Source organism: Equus quagga, chromosome 6, assembly GCF_021613505.1.
Source record: "Equus quagga isolate Etosha38 chromosome 6, UCLA_HA_Equagga_1.0, whole genome shotgun sequence".
In the NCBI taxonomy this organism is placed as follows: Eukaryota; Metazoa; Chordata; class Mammalia; order Perissodactyla; family Equidae; genus Equus; species Equus quagga.
The window spans coordinates 64,763,398-64,782,356 of record NC_060272.1 but is presented as its reverse complement, the minus strand read 5'-3'; the positions used below and the strand labels follow the sequence as shown (position 1 = coordinate 64,782,356).

Sequence of the window (18,959 nt, the reverse complement as noted above, 5' to 3'; positions counted from 1 at the left end):
CAAAACCCAGCTTAGCCTGTTCTTCCCGTGCTGGTTGCTTTAATAGCTTCAGAGGCATTCTTCTTAGTAAGCCTTTAAATCCCTTATCAGAGCCGGGCAGATCATAGGGTTCAAATATCCACAGGGAATAATATCCAACTGGAAATGGGAGACTGACGTGGCTCGTTGTGCATTGTTGGTGATTTTAGCTGTGTTTTGGAACCTGCCAAAAATTCTAATCTTTGTCTCTGTTGACATCTAATTCCACATTTGACTAATTAAAAAACAGGGCTGGGGCACTGTAGTGTTAAGCCTCAACAAAAGGAAAGCATGTGTCTCCAGCAATAAATGTGTTTTCTAGGGAAAAAGTATACCAGTAGTCAGTTGTGTTTACTTGAACTTAGTTTATTTTTCTTGGCATTCTGCAAGCTAACATATCTACTTTACCGTTTGGGTTAGGAGATGGAAGTACCTTGAACCAGAATTTGTGTAGCCGATAGGAGGGAGAGACATCCCTTAACTTTATGGTTTTTGTTCCTCAAGATTATGAAGTACAATTCCAACTTTTGGTATAAAATGTGGACAATTGAAAATTATGTTACTTGGATGTGATTGATACTGTGCAAGACTCTCTAGTCATATCTGGATTTTAAATGGTTTATACTCCACGCTGACTTGTCTCAAAGTGCATTCTGTAGAGCAGAGGTTCACATGGTACCCTCAGGAATGAGTTCCCTCGTGAAATGAGATTGGAAAATGCTGCATGCTCTGTCCCTTCCTTGTACATGCTCAGTGTACGTTCCCATATCAAAGGCCTTAAGAATTCCTACAGTAAAGAATTATGTTTACATAGCTTAATCCTAGGCTATTTCTCTCCTAGTTGACTCAGTGATTTTTTAAAAAATTAATACCTGTTAACAGACAGGAAAAGTAAGGTTTGAAACATGTATTTTGGGGCTGGAAAAGTAAGGTTGAAACATGTATTTTGGGGCTGTGTGCTCTATATTTCTGGAGAATGTTTTGAGCAGTATTTTCATTTTTTATAAAAGCATATGAAAGGGTGTCTGTGTGTGTCTGTGTGTGTGTGTGCACACACAGATATACATACTGGCATACATGTGCACTTGAATATGTAGCATTTCTCCTTTCAGGTAGAAAAATGCATGGAAAGCTGGGTGACTTGTGTTCAATGCCCAGCTTCGCGTTCCTGCAGTAACCTTAGGAAGCCGTCTTACTTCATACTGTCAACTCTAAAATGTTCTAGTGAAGCCTAGTCTGCTGGAAAGCTCTAGAATGGAAATCATTGCCCACATATTTGATTTTATACTAAATTCTAAATCATGCATGCAGTATCACTTGGGCACAGTTTGGTGCATTCCCCGAGATCCTCGCCCCTAACTTCCCAGGGGATTAGCCATAAATTCTGACTGAGTAGGAAAACTACTGGCTCAACTATTTCCTACAAGAGAATAAACTCTCTGTACTAGGAAATTTCCCACATCAATGATGGACTTGAAAAGTTCTGCATGTTTATGTAAGAAGAGGAGACGGGTTTATCATTTGACTACCTGTATTAGCAATTCATTAAAAAAATGGAATTTAGAGAGAAAAGTCAGATAATATGTTGATGTTAGCTTATATACATTGATACATCAGAATGTAATGTTAGACCAGGGTTTCTCAGCAGCACGGTTGACATTTGGGGCCAGATAATTCTAATTCTTTGTTGGAGGGAGAGGTCCAACTACCCTGTGCCATGTAGGGTCCCTGGCCTCCCTCCCTCTACCCACCAGACCCCAGCAGCATCCTCTCCCTTTTCCCCATTGTGACAATCAAAAAATGTCTCCCAACATTGCCAAATGTCCCCATGAGGGCAAAATCACTTACCCCTCCCCACTGAGAATACTAGTTTAAACTGTGTTATGAGTTGTAGAGTCAACATATTGGCTTTCCAAGGAAGCCTTTAAAAATGTTTCTGCAACCCATGAATTCTCTGCAGTAATCATTGTCTGAAATGCTCAGAAGATTCATAAAATGCTACCAGCATTGTATATTAACCAGATGAAGAAAAATGCAGTTTATCTTGACCTAAAATCCTGTCACACTGATCCTCATTTTTTTTTTTCTTTTTGAGAGACAGAGAAACTTTTACCTGTGGTATGCATTTGGATTTTTACCAAATAGACGCTTACATCCAAAACTCCTCCAAGAAATCTAGTCATTGTTTCTTTTTGACTGCTCAGAATAAATGAACTCTTAGACTACCTTCCTTTAAACCATTTTCTTAAGGACTCAAAACAAAAAGAAAGAAAGAAAGAAAAATTGTTAGAACTTCAGAATTTATGTACATTTAAATAAAGCCTGATTTTTAAACCTCTGAGTACATAGCTGGCCTAAATTTTAGGATCTTCAAATAAAAGTCTTAGTTTCTCACTCTGATTTATTTTATATAATGCCTATTATGAAAATTACTCATGAAGTTTGCTGATAATATTTATTTAAAAGTTTTTAACCCGGAAGCCCATTGAAGGATTACTGAAATACCTTAACTACTAATAATGACATCTGATTACTAATAGTATATTTGTCCCTCAGTAAAAAAAGCACTTTTGTTTAAACAGACAGGAGTAGTGGATTAAACACACAAACTTTTTCTAACTGGAAAGTTTCTTTTAGTTTGAAAGCAAGAATATCCAAGCTGTAAATTATTTTTAAACAGAACACTAAGTTTTCCAGTTTTAAAGAGACATCAGTGCCTTTCTAATGCATACATATTAAAAAGTGTAGACCATAGACCTTTTTGCTAAAATTCAGAGGAGAGAGTCCTTCTTCTTTATTGACTTCCATTCATACAAAGTTAGTTGCCAAAAAAATTTTAACAAAGAATTCTTTGATGGGGCTCTTTGGCAAAAGTTTGTGTCCATTCTGCTAGTTTAAGTATTCTTGATATTGGCTGCTTATGGTGGGCATTTCTGCTTAGCCATTTTATTTGTTCATGGACAAATGTTAATATGCTAAAGATTCCTATTTTATTAGAGACAAAACTTTTATTTTTTCTTGTGGCAGTATTTATAGACTCATTTGTATCATCATATAAGTTTTCTCTTCCACTGGCAGAAAACCTAATTTGGCGGGTATTTGTGAATGATATCTTTGATTCCTAGTCCACCTTTATTCTAACAAATCCTTGAATAAGTCTACCAAATTAATATTTCTGAAATCAGAATTGAGATTATGTCTTTCTCTGCCCCAAGTTTCCTTTGTTGGCCCCCTCACTTTCCAGCTTACCTCCTCCTTCTCCACTTTGCTTCTGCAAACCCTACAAAGCTGGACTCTTTTCTTGCTGCCCACACAGTTCTGGCCTTCTCCTGTGCCTGTTTTCTTGCAATTCCTTCCCCTGACAGTGGCACCATGCTTCCTTGTCCCTCCACAGTGCCCCTTGCGCCAAGCCTTTCATGGTCTCCCCATTCGAATGTCCTCCCATCCCCGCTCTGAGCCCCAGGTATTATATGTTCACCATTTTACCCTACGTTTTGTATTATAGTTTATGTATGGTCTTTGGTTTACCCTCCTTACTAGAGTCTGAGTCTTGTAGAATGACCTATATGTGAACCATCGTTATGCTGCCTGCTCAGCACAGAGCTCTATCCAAACACACAAATTGCTGTGTGTTGTCTACATTATTTTCCTACGAGCTCTGAGGTTCTACAGCCAAACGAACTTGTCTTTATATTCATTATGCTTTTTTTCTTTTGGCAGCTAAATATGTAAATATTTTATATTAATCAGAGACAGTAAAATCACCAAGGAGGGCTGCCTTTGTAGCTCAGGCATAAATTTAAGGGGATCAGAGCAGTTACCAAAGGGTTTAACTGATTAAATAATTCTGCAAGTTAAGTACAAAAGCCAGCTTTGTAAAACTAATCTGAAATAAATGAGAAGAAAATGTGAAAAACAAATATATGGCATTGACGGTATTCTACTCCGTCCTCTCTCTCTCTCTGTCTTTCCCTCCTCCTTCCCTTTCTGCTTCCTTCCTTGACAGACCTCAATGACAAGACTTTTTTTAGTATGTCACAGGAGCAAAAGCCAGGTAACCAGGTGTACTTCCCCATATTTCTTTTTAATCCTAAATCTAGAAATCTAAAACTTCCAAATCTTGATTTTACTGTTGAAAAAAAAATACCTAAGCACATGTTACCAAGTCAGATTTAAAAACAACAACAGATTAAACTAAAAATATCTTCAGGGAGTTCCCATTCAGCTCTGGCATTCTAGGATTCTAAGTTAAAATTCACTCTCAATATTTTAATTCATAGAATGACTCCTGTGCTCCCATCCTACCTTAATCCCTCCATCCCAGCCATCAAATTTAAATTTTGGTAAAAATAGAAACAAATCAAGATAAAGAAGCTTTGCTCTTTTTTTAGCAGGCAGATTAAAGCACTGCTGGGGAGTTTTTCTTTTATATTTTTGCCTCGATGTGGATATAACACATTTTCAAAAGAAAATCCCAGATACACCTCCAGCTGTAATCCTTGTTAATTGTAATGGCTGTGTCTTATGGTAATGTGCATGGTGCTGTTATGTAAATAGGAATTAGAAAACGACCTCACTTCACAGGGAATTAACTAAATGGTGCTAAACCGGTTATTCTGAGAGGTGCCCGGAGAGCCTCTGCTTTCATTTCCCTGCAGAGTCTCCTTGGGGTGGGGGAGCTGTCTGGCGCCACAAAAGGAATTAGGCTCTGGTTTGAACAGAGACCTGAAGGCTATTAAGTTTATTTTAAGAATGTGTTGCCAGAGATCTAATAAATGTGTATGTTGCTCCAGGCAGTGCATGCATGAAGTCTCGCTACACCAGGTGGGTTTTTTTGTGTTTTTTTCCCTTCCCCGGGGGCGGGAGAGGGTGTGGATCTTCTTGACAAACTTAACTCAGCTTTTGATAAAGCGCTTATTGTTTCTGTGAAAGTATAGAGGTTTTTTTTTTAGATTTTACTTCTATTTGTTGATGGAAAAAATAGGATAGAAAATTATTTCTGGGCTACTTTAAAGAGAAATAAATCCCCCCAAATTTAAAATATATATACTTCATAATTTCATATTGTTTTAAACACAATTTTTGTGATTTTATGCTTAAAAACAATATTTGAGATCACCGTCTGTTAAATGGAAAGACCACTAGACTAGGTGTGAAAAACCCTTGGAATTTATTCCTCTTCTGCAAATAGCTGCTTTGCCATCTTATTCAGACCACGGCCTGTCTGGGTCTTGGTAAAATGAGAGGTGAGGAAAGATGCTGTCCAGTGTTCGTTGCTGCTCCAAAATGCTGGGAGTTTGTATTTGTACTCTTCACCAACATAGTTATTTCTGGAATTAGTTTGTATTCTTGTTTGAAATACAGTTTCACACTTACACTTTCAGAAAAAAAGCTTCCTTGGCCACTCATATTACAGCTTGAAGATGACTCAATTAGCTTTTAATGTAGACTGCACGGGATCATCCTGTAACATGCCTGTTGTCGATGTGTTTGCTTTCTCCTTTGTTTTCTGTAGATGGACACCTGAATTCCATATCCCAGGCGTGCATACCAACAGGGAAGACGTTCATTCCACTGGGTTTAAACTTCTAATTAAGAAAGCAAAGTGTTGCACAATTAAATCACATTCGATTAAGGAAATATTTTTAAGCCCTAGGTTAGGAGGTGTAAACTCATGGTCCTCCCCTTTTCCTTTTCTTTTTGTTACAGGGGCAGAAAATAAGCATATTCATTTTTTCTAGGGATGGAGTTGGGGGGGGCTGTGCTTACAGAAATGTGGGGGGTTCCTGCAGGCTCTGGCAGGCCCGCTCTGACCCAGTCCCGGCCTGATGGAGCACATCGTTCAGCCTGGAAGAAGTGTTTTCCTTCCAGCTTCCCTGGCATTTGGTTGTAGTCTCAAATTTATCCATAAAACAAAAGGGTCTCACCCTTAGCTTGTGTTAATTTTTCTATGATTCAGTCTCAAATATTTCAAAACTGACTTGCTTACCCTTTTTTTTCCCGCTTAATTCTTACCATTTGTCGGCCTCACTTATTCATTAGCACAAGAGGATTTGCTGATAGTAGAGGGAAATGCACTCAGATCATCAGTTTTGCTTCTCTTCAATAGCACTCATTTATAAATTAAGTTAAAGCACATTAAAATTAAGTTAGAGTCGCCTGTAAACAGAATATCGAGCTAACTGAAGTAATCTAATTACTCAGAGGAAGTATAGAAAGAATACTGGAAGGCTGGATTTGAATCCTACATCTGTCACATACTGTACCTGTAGGAATTTAAAGTGAGTGATTTAACCTGACACCTACCTCATCCGTAGGCCGTGGAAATGCCCAGCTCGCAGGGTTATTGTGAGATGCATTGAGATAATGTACATGTTATCAAAATCACCCTGACCATGGTCTTCACTGTGTCCCGCTCTCCTGCCCAAGCATTTTCATGGTCCCCAAGGCTAAGCTGACATTCAGCCAGTTTACACCTGCACTCTAGTGAGTTCCAGTTATTTTTGGCCAGTGTCTTTTATGATTGGTCAGTGCCTGTGTTGTGCCAAACCTGATTGGTCCAAACCCATGCTTCTGCCCAGGGGTAGGTGTTCTCTGCAAAAGCCCAACCCCACAATACTGCCACAGCTCTGCCAGGAATCCCAGTTGCTATGTCCAGCCTTCCCATAACAGGGATCTGCCTGTGGCCTCAGGAGCCTCTGGGAGTAGGTACCAGAGCTGTGTGGTATCTTTCCTGTTAACCTTTTTTGAAGGAAAAGGATGTCCAGAAGAATGCTGCTTGGAACCTAGTATGAAAGAAAGGTCAATTGAGCATCTCCTTAAATTTCCAGTTAGGATTTTCTTCTTTCCTGAGACCCAAACAGTCATCCAGGAGCCTGGGCATGAGTTAGAGATGAGTAACACTCTTACATGTGAATCCCTACTTTGCTCTGATGTTTAAGACTTTGTACAGTGTATTGTGCCTGACACATCCATTTCTACTGTGATGAGTTCTCTCTCCAGAGGCTCCCTATAGCCCAAGAAAATCAGCTTCCATGAGGTCTGTTACTCCAGCTCCCCAAACAAGCATAGATGGGCATGAATCTCTGATGAGGGCTTTTACTTAAACTGAGACCATAGAACAAATTATCCTAAGATTTTTCCAGCAGGATTAGGAGTTATTCCACATCAGAATTCATCCCATGTATATTATTTTCCCATAGGTTAAATATTATCCTATAAATTCTCTTTGTATATTCTCAAATTATGGCAGGTAGCCATGTGGGAGCCAGTACACCCTTCATGCCTGAGCCACGACTGTGTCTGTAGCCTAGTGCTGTCGTGGCCAGGGGCAGATGGCTGGAGGGCGGCCAGGCTGCCCACAGGAGAAGGAGTGAGGGTTCTTTCCAGTTCACACTCTTGGGCATGTACTGGGGAGAAGGTGGATTAAAGAGAGGCAAAAACGTGTGTGGAGGTGGAACATTTTTCCACTCCCTGTGCTCCATTTTGTCATGTCCCAAGACTAACTTACTGTGACTTGTATTGAGTAAATATGATTAATTCTCGTTATTTGCGGTAGTTATAGTCTCACAATCACTGCGAATACTGAATGATAGCTCCTAGGGGAAATACAGAGTTAGATTCCGTGCAAGCCTCTGATCACAACAGTTTATTAACCAATCAATACATAACCTTGTGTTATGTGTGTTTCCGTTAAAGGCACCTAATTTGATACACAGTATGTTGTTGATTCATTAACATTGAACTCACAGCCAACAGCACTGTAACCGATGCCTGAACAAGCTTATCTAACACATGTCTTTTCTCTGTGAGTCATGCCACAGCCTTCTTGTGCTTAGGAACACTGGACAGTACTCTGGCACTGTGACTGGGAGATATACTTTTTTAAATTTTATTTTATTGAGGTCATAATAGTTTATAACATTGTGAAATTTCAGTTATACATTATTATTTGTCAGTCACCATATAAATGTGCCCCTTTACCCTTTATGCCCACCCCCAACCACCTTTCCCTCTGGTAACCGTTAATCTGTTCTCTTTATCTATGTGTTTATCTTCCACATGAGTGAAATCATACAGTGTTTGTCTTTCTCTGTTTGACTTATTTGCTTGACATCATCCCCTCAAGGTCCATCCATGTTGTTGTGAATGGGATGATTTTTGTCTTTTTATGGCTGAGTAGTATTCCATTGTATAAATACACCACATCCTCTTTATCCAATCATCAGTCGATGGGCACTTGGGTTGCTTCTGTGTCTTGGCTATTGTGAATAATGCTACAATGAACATAGGCGTGCATAAGTCTCTTTGAATTGTTGATTTGAAGTTCTTTGGGTAAATATCTAGTAGTGAGATAGCTGGGTCATATGGTATTTCTATTTTTAATTCTTTGAGAAATCTCCGTACTGTTTTCTGTAGTGGCTGCTCTAGTTTCCATTCCCAGCAGCACTGTATGAGGGTTCAATTGGGAGACATTTTAATCAGCAAAATCACCAAGAGAAAGCACACAAATGTGAAAAATTTGGCACTAAATAGACTGTGACAAGGACACTGGTTTACAGTATGAGACCTGAAACAAGAAGGCAGAGCATCAAGTGATGCAAATTTTTCAAAGCTGCTGTGCAAGTGTCTGCGAATGATCACAGAAGCATTGCGGGTATCAATTTTGGAGTTACAAATGAATTTCAGCAGGTAGACAAATTCACAAATGTGAAATCCAGGAATAATGAGGATAGACTGTGTATCAGCCTCTGGTATAGTAGATGAACAGAAATTCAAGTCTTTGTAACCTCATGTACAAATATCCATTGTATATCCATTATGGGTTATATATGACCAAATAATGTTCCTAAGGAACAAAACTACGTGTAGTAAAGCAGATTGTGATGCTCTTGGCTTCTAAGGTGAATGTTGGTGTACTTGTCAGGCCCATCTCCACCTCCACATCATCTAGCAATTTATCTTTGGAGCCTACAGAAGAATAGAGGGCAGAGTGCAAACTAATCCATACTTGAGCTCTATTCCATGTAGTTCATGTGGCAATTACCAAGATATCATGGCTCCATTTATGCTTCTAGTTATGAAGCATGTGCTTAGAGGTGCCTTTCCTGAGAATACCCTGAAAGACTATGAGTGTGTTATCCAATAGAGGTCAACATGTGCTGGGCCTATTTCTTTGCACTTCGGGGTCTTCTGTCATGCTAATTCTCTTTCTATGCCATTCTATATATATTCTCTATATTTCTTTCTGGATCTGACCCCTTGTGCTGTGCTGCCTCTTTTTCAGAATATGAATGGTGGTGGGAATGCTGTGGGTGGGTGTGTACAGAATGGAGGGAGAAAATAATATATCAATTATCAAAAGTTGCATTGGCAGCAATTTTTGAATAGCTTACTGTTGGACTGAAACAATCGCTGGAATTATTAAGTTGTCTACAAAATTATAAAATCTATTGACAACTTTTCTGGGTCTGTCTCCCAGTTCTTCAGGAGCTCCATCAGTCATAGGAAGGCACAGCTGCCCTGAGGTCAAGGTTCTTCATCTCTGGGTGTCTGGGTCACAGGGTGACTTGTGGGATTAGCACCACTGTCACCCCTCCCAGAGCAGATTTTGGATCCATCCTGACCACTCCCTCTTTGTCTTTAATATCCAATCACTTAAATAGGAAAAAGAGAAAGACAGAACTATTTAGTAAATGTCCTGAGCTCCTACCAAATTGAATTGTTTGAAGTTCCCTTTTTACTGCCTTTCTTATCTCTGTTCTTGTACTTAATCTTCCAGAAACACCTTCCTCCCATCTTTCCGAATGTCCAAATACCATCGTGTACTTAAGTCTCCAGTTAAACGCTATCTCTTCCGTGAGGTTGTCTTTGATCCCCTTGGGTTAAAGTAATCTGTTGCTCTTGTGAACTCCCACAGCTCATTCTCAGTGTCTCTCACAGCACTTGTCAATCTCTAGCTTATTCACATTATCTATGTACTTGTGTCGTCTCCCACAGTTGAATGTCAACTCCTGGGGGCAGGGGCAGGGATGTTTAAGAGCAAGTTGGCTTCAACTTGGTGGTTTTCAGTAAACAGTAAAATCCACCTGACTTTAAGGGCCACAGGACAGGATTCCAGGAGCTCTCAAAGATTCTCGTATGGAAAGTTCTAAGGCAAAGTGAAGTTAAAAGAAGATCATCCTAGCAAAGAAATGGCAATGAAATAAATTTCTTATTTCAACTTTAATTTTTGATTCTCACAGTGATTAATAACCTTGATGCTGACGGTAGTTGCATGATTGCTAATAACTATCCTTATCTTCTAAGAGAATAAGTCTATTTAAAAGTCAAATTATCAGGCCAGCCCCATGGCTGAGTGGTTAAAGTTCCGTGCACTTCACGTCGGTGGCCTAGGTTCACAGGTTCAGGTCCCGAGTGCGGACCTACTCCACTCATCAGCCATGCTGTAGAGGCATCCCGCATACAAAGTAGAGGAAGACTGGCACAGAAGTTAGCTCAGGGCTAATCTTCCTCACCAAAAAAAGCCCAAAAAACAAAAAAGACAAATTATCTAATTTTCCCAAGAAGTTAGGTAATATTGTTAGCTTAATCTTTTCTAGTATAAATATCTATTTCTTTCGCTGATTTAAAGAGTGATATCCAGCTTTTTAATAGCTGTATATTTGATTTCCAATTCAGCCTCCAGGCTGAACTTTATTCTGGGCAAATGGAAGTTTAGCAAGCTAGAAAAATATTACCAACAGGATTATGTTCTATTGGTAACTAATTTTTCTCCAAGAAAAATTTTGTCAGAAAATTTTGAAAAAGATTTTCAAAGCTAAGTGGGTATGCAGAAATTACCCTTTATCAAGTATGAGTCAAAATTGTGACACTAGTTTCACATGGAAGATGTATGCTTTGTCTTTAGAGAAGTCAGGCAGCCCTGTGTTCTTAGGGAGGGTTAATTGAACGATGTGATTCTTTGTTATTCTAAAAAAACTCTTGTGTTCCCATTGAAAAAGAAAACGAAGACGACTAAAGACCAGCTGGAAAACTTCAAAAGAGGTCTTTTCATCAAAACCTTAATGGCTTTGGTGTCAGAGTTTGGGGACAAAGCATTTGGGAGTGTGCTTATCAGCTGTCAGGCACCTGTTGTAGGATGTGCGACACAAGTTACGGACTTTAATTTGTTTCCAGTGAGACACTGAGACTAGCTCCCTGTGCATCATTGGTGACAGAATCTATTTTAGAAAAGCAAAGAATCACATTGAAGGAAAAGCCTGTCATTTTTTTAAGTTGTTTAACTTTATCTGAAATTTTACTTTCAGTGAGCTGTGGCTATTGTTATTAAAAGCGGCAACATTGCTTACTCCCATCTATTGAGGTTTTGGAGGAGTTTGCGCGGTATGTAATATGTGAAGAAATAACATGTCTTCCCATTCTTTAGAGAAAATAGAATTCCACTGAGCAAGGTCAGTTTTAATAACAAGAGTTACAATAAACTACCGATTAATTCCTCCAATCCCTCCGTCACTCCTGCATGCTGAGCAGTACCTAAGGTTTTAGAAATTCTGAAATGCGATAGAATTTACATGTATTTAAATCAGTAGTTATTTAGTATTTAATTCTATTCAGAGTTAAGTTTTATACACTTAACTTCATATTCTCTAGCAAAATATATACTTAAAAATTTTCCATTTAGGGACCGGCCCAGTGGCATAGTGGTTGAGTTCGCGGGTTTGGATCCCAGGTGTGGACCTATGCACCGCTCATCAAGCCATCCTGTGGCAGCATCCCACATACAAAATGGAGGAAGATTGGCACAGATGTTATTCAGGGGCAATCCTCAAGCAAAAAGAGGAGGATTGGCAATGGATGTTAGCTCAGGGGCAATCTTCCTCACCAAAAGAGAAAAAAAAATCCCCCATTAAGAGTGAATGCTAAGCATCTAAAACCGTTAGCCTGGCGCATGTCACTGTCTAACTAGGTAAAGTTTCTCAGTATTGTTTCTGAATTTTATTTCAAATAAAATCTCAAGGTGGCAGACATATGAAATCCTGGCAAACTTGTTCAGTGTGTGTCACTCGAAACCCCTGATTAACCGGTAACCTGGCACCCTCATCCTTCCAGAACATAAGCACCACCCAGAAAATCAGCTTTATAAATCTGTAGGTGGAGATAAAATGAGCTACGCCCAAGACCATTCAATAAGTCCCGGAGGTGTCGTTTAGATAAACACAAATTCTAGTAATTCACAGTTATAGACAATCACTTAAAATCTTTACACAGTGCTTGAGAATAGAAGTATGCAGGACATTTCAGAGAGGATGTCATTAAAAACAATTACATTTTTTTTAACAAAGATCCAGTACGAAAGAGCTACGTTGCATTTACATAGGACATTTATACTGCCTGATAGACAAAGCGCTACCAAACATCTTTCAATGAGAACATCAGAGTGTTGAATTCATTTAACAGGTGTTTTTCTAACAGTGAGCAAAATGCACTCCCTGTCCTCCTGCATCACAGTTTGCAGTAGGGGGAGACAGGATGTGAACAAACAGAAACATCGGCATGTGTACCATGTGAGGTTGTGGAAGCACTGCAGAGAATGAGTCCCGGGAAAAGGGCTGGAGAGTGCTGGGGCCTGCACGGGGGCCCGCTGTTGTGCACAGAGCAGCCACGGAGGGCCTCATTGACTCAATATTCTTAAAACCTAATATTTAGAAGAATGACATTTTTTGGAAGCTCTCAGGAAAGGATTAGAATCAAATTTCAAAATTAGCTAAAAATTGTCAAAATTTTGAGAAATAGTGAAACCATACCCTCAGTGATCTCTTATTCTTGGATATAGGGGAAGGAAATAGTCAGGAATAAAGTATACAGAGCTATAAAATACAATATATTTGTTAAACATAAGTGTTATTGAACTGGTCAGAGGACTAACACAAGTCACATAGGACTGTAGTATGCACTTTGTTTGTGTAAGCTGAAAACTGTTATGAAGAAAGGAATAAAATAAACAGGAGTCACAAAGTAGCCACTTTACTACTAAAGATCATACTTATTCCATAGGTTTCTCCAGTCAAGGAATGAGTCTTCAGTCCTCGTGGTGTCCCAGGCACTGCGTTTCACTTGGAGCCCAGAAGGATGAACGTGGCCAGTGCCTGTGCTGGGGGGCTCAGGCGGTTAGATGCAGACACATGCATGTAGAGACAGAATTACAAGGACTCTTGTCGGAGATGTACAAGCACACACTGCATGCTAAGCCGGGCTTCCTGAGCTGTAGGGAGGTGTGTTGGACCTAAACAGACTGTTACGAGGAGTAGGGAAGCTGCGGATATTCTGGGCAAAGGCACCCATCAGGTTCTGAAAACGGTGAGAAGTTGGATGTGACTCGATGTTTCCGTACAAGGAGAAGTGATGGGATGTGAAGCTGTAGGTGACAGAATGGACAAGGCCTGGCTGAGATAGCATGACAGAAAGTCTGGAATAAAATCTGGGACTTGCTGGAGCCGCAATCTAAATGACTCAGAAGTGTGGCATAAAGTTGTTTCCATGTAATAATTAGTTGAGAAATCAGAGATGTTTTATATATTAATTTAATTGATTAAATGTTATTCTATTCTTTCTTCTCTATTACTTTCATGGGGAAATGTCCCAAGTAACCGAACAAACATAATAATTAAAAAATATATATTTTTAAAGATAATAAGACTAAGTGTTGACAACAGTAAAAGAATGAATGGATACTCTCAATGTCTGACAAAAATCAGTACAATTAGTAAATTTGAACAAACAATATGAGAGGATATCTGATAAACTGCAAAACCATACAGAGTAATCAATATGTTAACAGCTGCAGAATCAGAGATGAGAGGGCCTGAGCCACTGCAGGAGGCTTCCCGAAGGAGGTGGTACAGGGAGTCTTTGAGGAGTGGAAAGTGTGAGCAAAAGAATGTTGGGGTCATCATTTTAGGCAAGAAGACAGAGGTGACAGGAAGAGTGGGGGTGGCAAGTCCGTGGAGCAGCAAGACTCTTGGCTGGACCTCGGAGTGAGCAGATTAGAAAGCAATGGGAATAAGACAGGGTAGGTCAGGGTGAAACTGGAGGTCCGCGAAGATGGGCTGCCTGGATGTTTGCAGCAGCTGTAGGGAAGGCAACAAGGAGAACTAAGTGCGAGGGGATTTAGGGCAGATTAAGAGTCTGGCAGTAGGTATGCAGGGTGGAGCTGAGCATGTGCAGTGTGGCAGGAGAGCGCGAGCTACCACTTGTTGAATGATGCTATCTATGTACCACACTGTGCATGTGCATATATGGGTTATCTCGCTTGATCCTCACAGCAGACTCAGGCATTAATTAATGTTACTGCATTTGACTCACCAGATGAGGAAACAGAGTTCTAGAGAAGAAACTTGCTCAGAGTCAGACAGCAGATAAGAAGTGAAGTGGGCCTTCCATTCCAGGCCTGAGGAGCCTCCAGCCCACGGCCTCTCCTCTCCAGAACAGCGCCCAGTGTCCAGGAGATGTTAGGCATAATATGTTCAGAAGGACAAAATGCAGGGTGGACTTCCTGCTCTCCAATCTAGTTATATCTTATATTTAAACATGAACTAAAAAAAAATTGAAAGGTCTGTAATCCCCTCAATTTAAAACACCTAACAGCCCCATTTTACATAGCTACCTTCACAGCATCAAGACCATTTGTTTGTGTTTTTAAATTTCAACAAAAATTGCATATTTATTATTTAATCACTGAACAACATTTCACTGATTTCGTCTACCACAATGAAGTAAACTCTACGTTTTTCAGTTCAGGGGCTATTCTAGAAAATCTTGCCATGAATAGTTCCTTGCAAATATATTTTTGCTTCTCTTAAAGCAGAAGTCCCACAGAAGGATTTAAAAGATCTAATGGTATGGACATCTTTTTGCCTCTTACACACATTGCCATGTAACTAAAAGGCTTGTGCTAATTTACAATTCAAACAACAAGAAAACCAATTTCTCTACAATAATTTCGGCTGTACTAGGTATTTCTTTAATCTTTAGCACGTGTCAATTGATCATTCAAAGTCGCTGCAGTTTTTTCATGTATTTATTCATTCATTGTTTCTCCTTATGTAGACTTTTTGCCCTCAGTCTATTAAAGTCTTGATGTTTTCCTGCCTCTTCTTTTTCTCTATTGTAGCGCTCCCTCTGTGAACTCAGAAGAGAAGAAACTAGAGTTAAAATTGTGCCTCTAGCTGTGTTTATTATTTGGGCTTTTTTCCACCCTTTTACAGAAGGACTTCAAAGAAATTACTGACGCCTTTGTTTATAAACCCCACCTTACTCGGAAATAATTGCTGCAGATCAAAGGAAGCAGAAGGATAGGACAGGGTGATCAGCTGATAAGCATTTCTCCTTTCATTCACCTAGCACAGCAGCGTTCACGTTAGAGAGCACACAAGGTTTCTTTTCTCCTGATGGGCGCCCAGCTCCATTTTGGTGGGAAGGTGGGAGGAGAAAGTCTTATCTCCAGAGTAGAAGGGAATCAATGAAAAGAGCTGTCTGTTTGCTCGAAGGAATGGAGCGGAATATAGTGGGGATGGGAGGCGGAGAAAGGATATTTGTTTTTTCTTAAGTGGTTATAATTAAAGCCTTCCACCCAGTTGCTCAGTGAACCAGAAAAAGGTATTTGTGAAGTTGTGTGTGTAACTTCCCAAATGAGCCATGCAAGCCTCCCCTGTAGAAAAACTTGCTCTCCGGCGGCACCTTGTGGGAAGTGAGTCATCCTGCAACTTGGATACTTGATTTTATGATTGAACCAAACTGCTTCTAGTAGTTGTACGCTCCTTCCCCATCTCCTTTGCTCTCCGAAAGATCACGGGATTTTGTCGAGGGTATGTCAGCTATTGTATTTCTGTATAACAGTCGCTGAACAGTCGCTGTACCTCCGTGTACGCACTCCGGAGTTGTGTATCAAACCAAGTAGCTTTAGTGTTTCTTAGAGTCGCATCATTAGAGTAGTCTGTGGAATTTTTATGATCACTCATTCAACAAAGCACTAATTTGGAGCTTTAAATTTTTGTTTTCCAGGCGGAAACAGGTTAACCAAGCAGCATTTTCGTCTGAATTGGGCATGGATCTCCTTCGAAAAGGAATATTACCTGATCAATGAGGACTCCAAATTTCTAGATGTCGTTTTGAAACGTAGAGGTTATTTGGGAGAGACTTCATTTATAAGTAAGTTTAATTTGCACTTCTGTCTCAAAATCCCATTCTTCTAGCAAACGTTCTTAATTTTACAATGATTAAAGTATGTTTAGTCTACTGCTCTAGTTTAAAGTTTAGGGAGATGTTAACATTTAAAGGTTCTTTAAGTGCTAAAGAAACGTGCCAAAAATTGTGTGTCAAGGCTAAATCATAGAGACAAAAGGCTGCAAACACAGGAAATGTGTAACCAAAATATAGACCTCTTCAAACCTTCTACCTACATATGATCTTTCTGTGGTATAAAATAACTTTACAAACATGGCAGTAATCACTCGTAAGTTAAAACATTTAAAATGTCACTAGATGTTAGAATAGGCTTAGACAAATCTATAATTTACGGATAAAAGTCTGCTGAAATAGTGTAAAACTTTTGCGAAAGTTGCTTTAATAATAAGTAAACAAAAAACTATTCAATAACCTATTAGGCATTGAAGTGTAATTTACTATATGTTTGTTGCATTTGAATGCTCTTGTGGGTCATTAAAACTTCAAGAACCCCAACACTACACAAAAGGCATGTGTTGTGGGGCTGGCCCGGTGGCATAGTGGTCAAGTTTGCATGTTTCCCTTCGGTGGCCCAGGGTTCACAGATTTGGATCCTGGTTGTGTATCTACACACCTCTCATCAAGCTGTGCTGTAGCGGCATCCCACATACCAAAAATGGAGGAAGTTTGACACAGATGTTAGCTCAGGGCCAATCTTCCTCACCAAAACAAAAAAGAAAGAAAGAAAGAAAAAGTATGTGTTGTGACTTTTCTTTTGTAACCAATAGTAAAATATTAAATACTAATCCTTTTCTGCTGCTTTACCTCTTTTAAATAAAATTGAGAGTCAAAAGCAAATGAATAAAACCTTTTTTCAACTCCAATTTAAGCTCACTTTCAATTTCATGTAAGTGTACCATAGAGAAAAGAAGATATAGTGGTAATTTTAAGCAGTAATATAATTGGCACAAAATATTTGGTATGTTGGTGAAAAATGATAGCACCCCAAGGAATTATATTATTTTTGGTACCCTATGTTTTATAAGCATCTGGGCTAATAACACTTTCATGGGGTAAAAGCTTTCATGGAGGGAGAGTATCAACTTAAGGTAGGGATCTAGGAAAACGTTGGCCAAATAAAAAATTGAAAACCCTGTGTTTGTCTCCAAAATGATTATTTGAAATTTTACTGGTCCCTGAAATTTAAAAGCCTTAAACAGTAGATCCCTATCAGCACACACATACAAGAGCATGCACTCACACATACCACACACACACAAGAGCATGCGCTTGCACGTACCAAACACACACCACACATGCACGCATACACACACACTCATACTACACATTATATCCTGCCACAGCCACAATAACCACCTGGTCCCCATGCTTTCCCCTGATGTTTGGGTACTGGATATTAATTACCCCTTGTTTTTAAAATGTGCTTTTTTTTTTTTTTTGCTGAGGAAGATTAGCCCTGAGCTAACATCTGTGCCCATCTTCCTCTACTTTATATATGGGTTGCTGCCACAACATGGTTGACGAGTGGTGTAGGTCCACACCCCAGAACCAAACTCAAGAACCCAGGCTGCTGAAGTGGAGCACACTGAACTCAATCCTTAAGCCATGGAGCTGGCCTCTATTTTTTGTTTTTTAACTTTAGAAGAGGAATTTTCATGCTATGTTCTGCTGATCTCCCAAGATTACTCTGGCTCCAGGGGGGCTGGTCCACCTATAGGGTCATCCTGCATGCAGCTGGGGCAGCTCTGCTTCCATCTTCTTCTTTTTTTGATATTTTATTGAGGTCATATTGGTTTGTAACATTGTGTCCTTTCAAGTGTACATTATTATATATCAGTTTCTGTATAGACTGCATTGTGCTCACCACCAATAGTCTAGTTTTTATCTGTCAGCATACATATGTGCCCCTTTCTCCCTCTCCCCAGCCCCTTCCCCTCTGGTAACCACTAGTCTGTTCTACTTATCTGTGTGTGTTTATCTTCCACATATGAGTGAAATCATATGGTATTTGTCTTTCTCTGTCTGGCTTATTTCACTTAGCATAATACCCTCAATTTCCATCCATGTTGTCAAAAATGGCACAATTTTGTCCTTTTTTATGGCTGAGTAGTATTCCATTGTATATATTTACCACATCTTCTTTATCCATTCATCAGTTGATGGGCACTTGGGTTGCTTCCACATCTTGGCTATTGTAAATAATGCAGTGATGAACATAGGAGTGCATGAATCTTTTTGAATTGTTGATTTCATGTTCTTTGGAGAAATATCCAGTAGTGGAATAGCTGGATTCTATGGTATTTCTATTTTTAAGAAGTTTCCGTACTGTTTTCCATAGTGGCTGCACCAGTTTACATTCCCACCAGTGGTGTATGAGGGTTCCCTTTTCTACACATCCTCTCCAATACTTATTTCTTGTCTTGTTAATTATAGCCATCCTGATGGGTATGAGGTGATATCTCATTGTAGTTTTGATTTGCATTTCCCTACTAATTAGTGATGTTGAACATCTCTTCATGTGCCTGTTGGCCACCTGTATATCTTCTTTGGAAAAATGTCTGTTCATATCCTCTGCCCATTTTTTGATTGGATTTTTCATTTTTTTGTTGTTGAGTTACATGAGTTCTTTATATATTTTGGAAATTAACCCCTTATCAGATATATGATTTGCAAATATTTTTCTCCCGATTGGTGGG

The 18,959-nt window shown here is 39.4% G+C and overlaps 1 protein-coding gene across 1 annotated transcript in view; it reads left to right on the top strand.

Annotated features, from left to right (window-relative positions):
* Nucleotides 1–18,959, top strand: part of FREM2 (FRAS1 related extracellular matrix 2) — a 165,866-nt gene that overhangs the window by 58,068 nt on the left and 88,839 nt on the right. Inside the window, exon 3 of the mRNA XM_046664858.1 lies at nt 16,081–16,227. Coding sequence (XP_046520814.1) covers nt 16,081–16,227 — 147 coding nt within the window. The remainder of the gene's footprint in view (nt 1–16,080; nt 16,228–18,959) is intronic.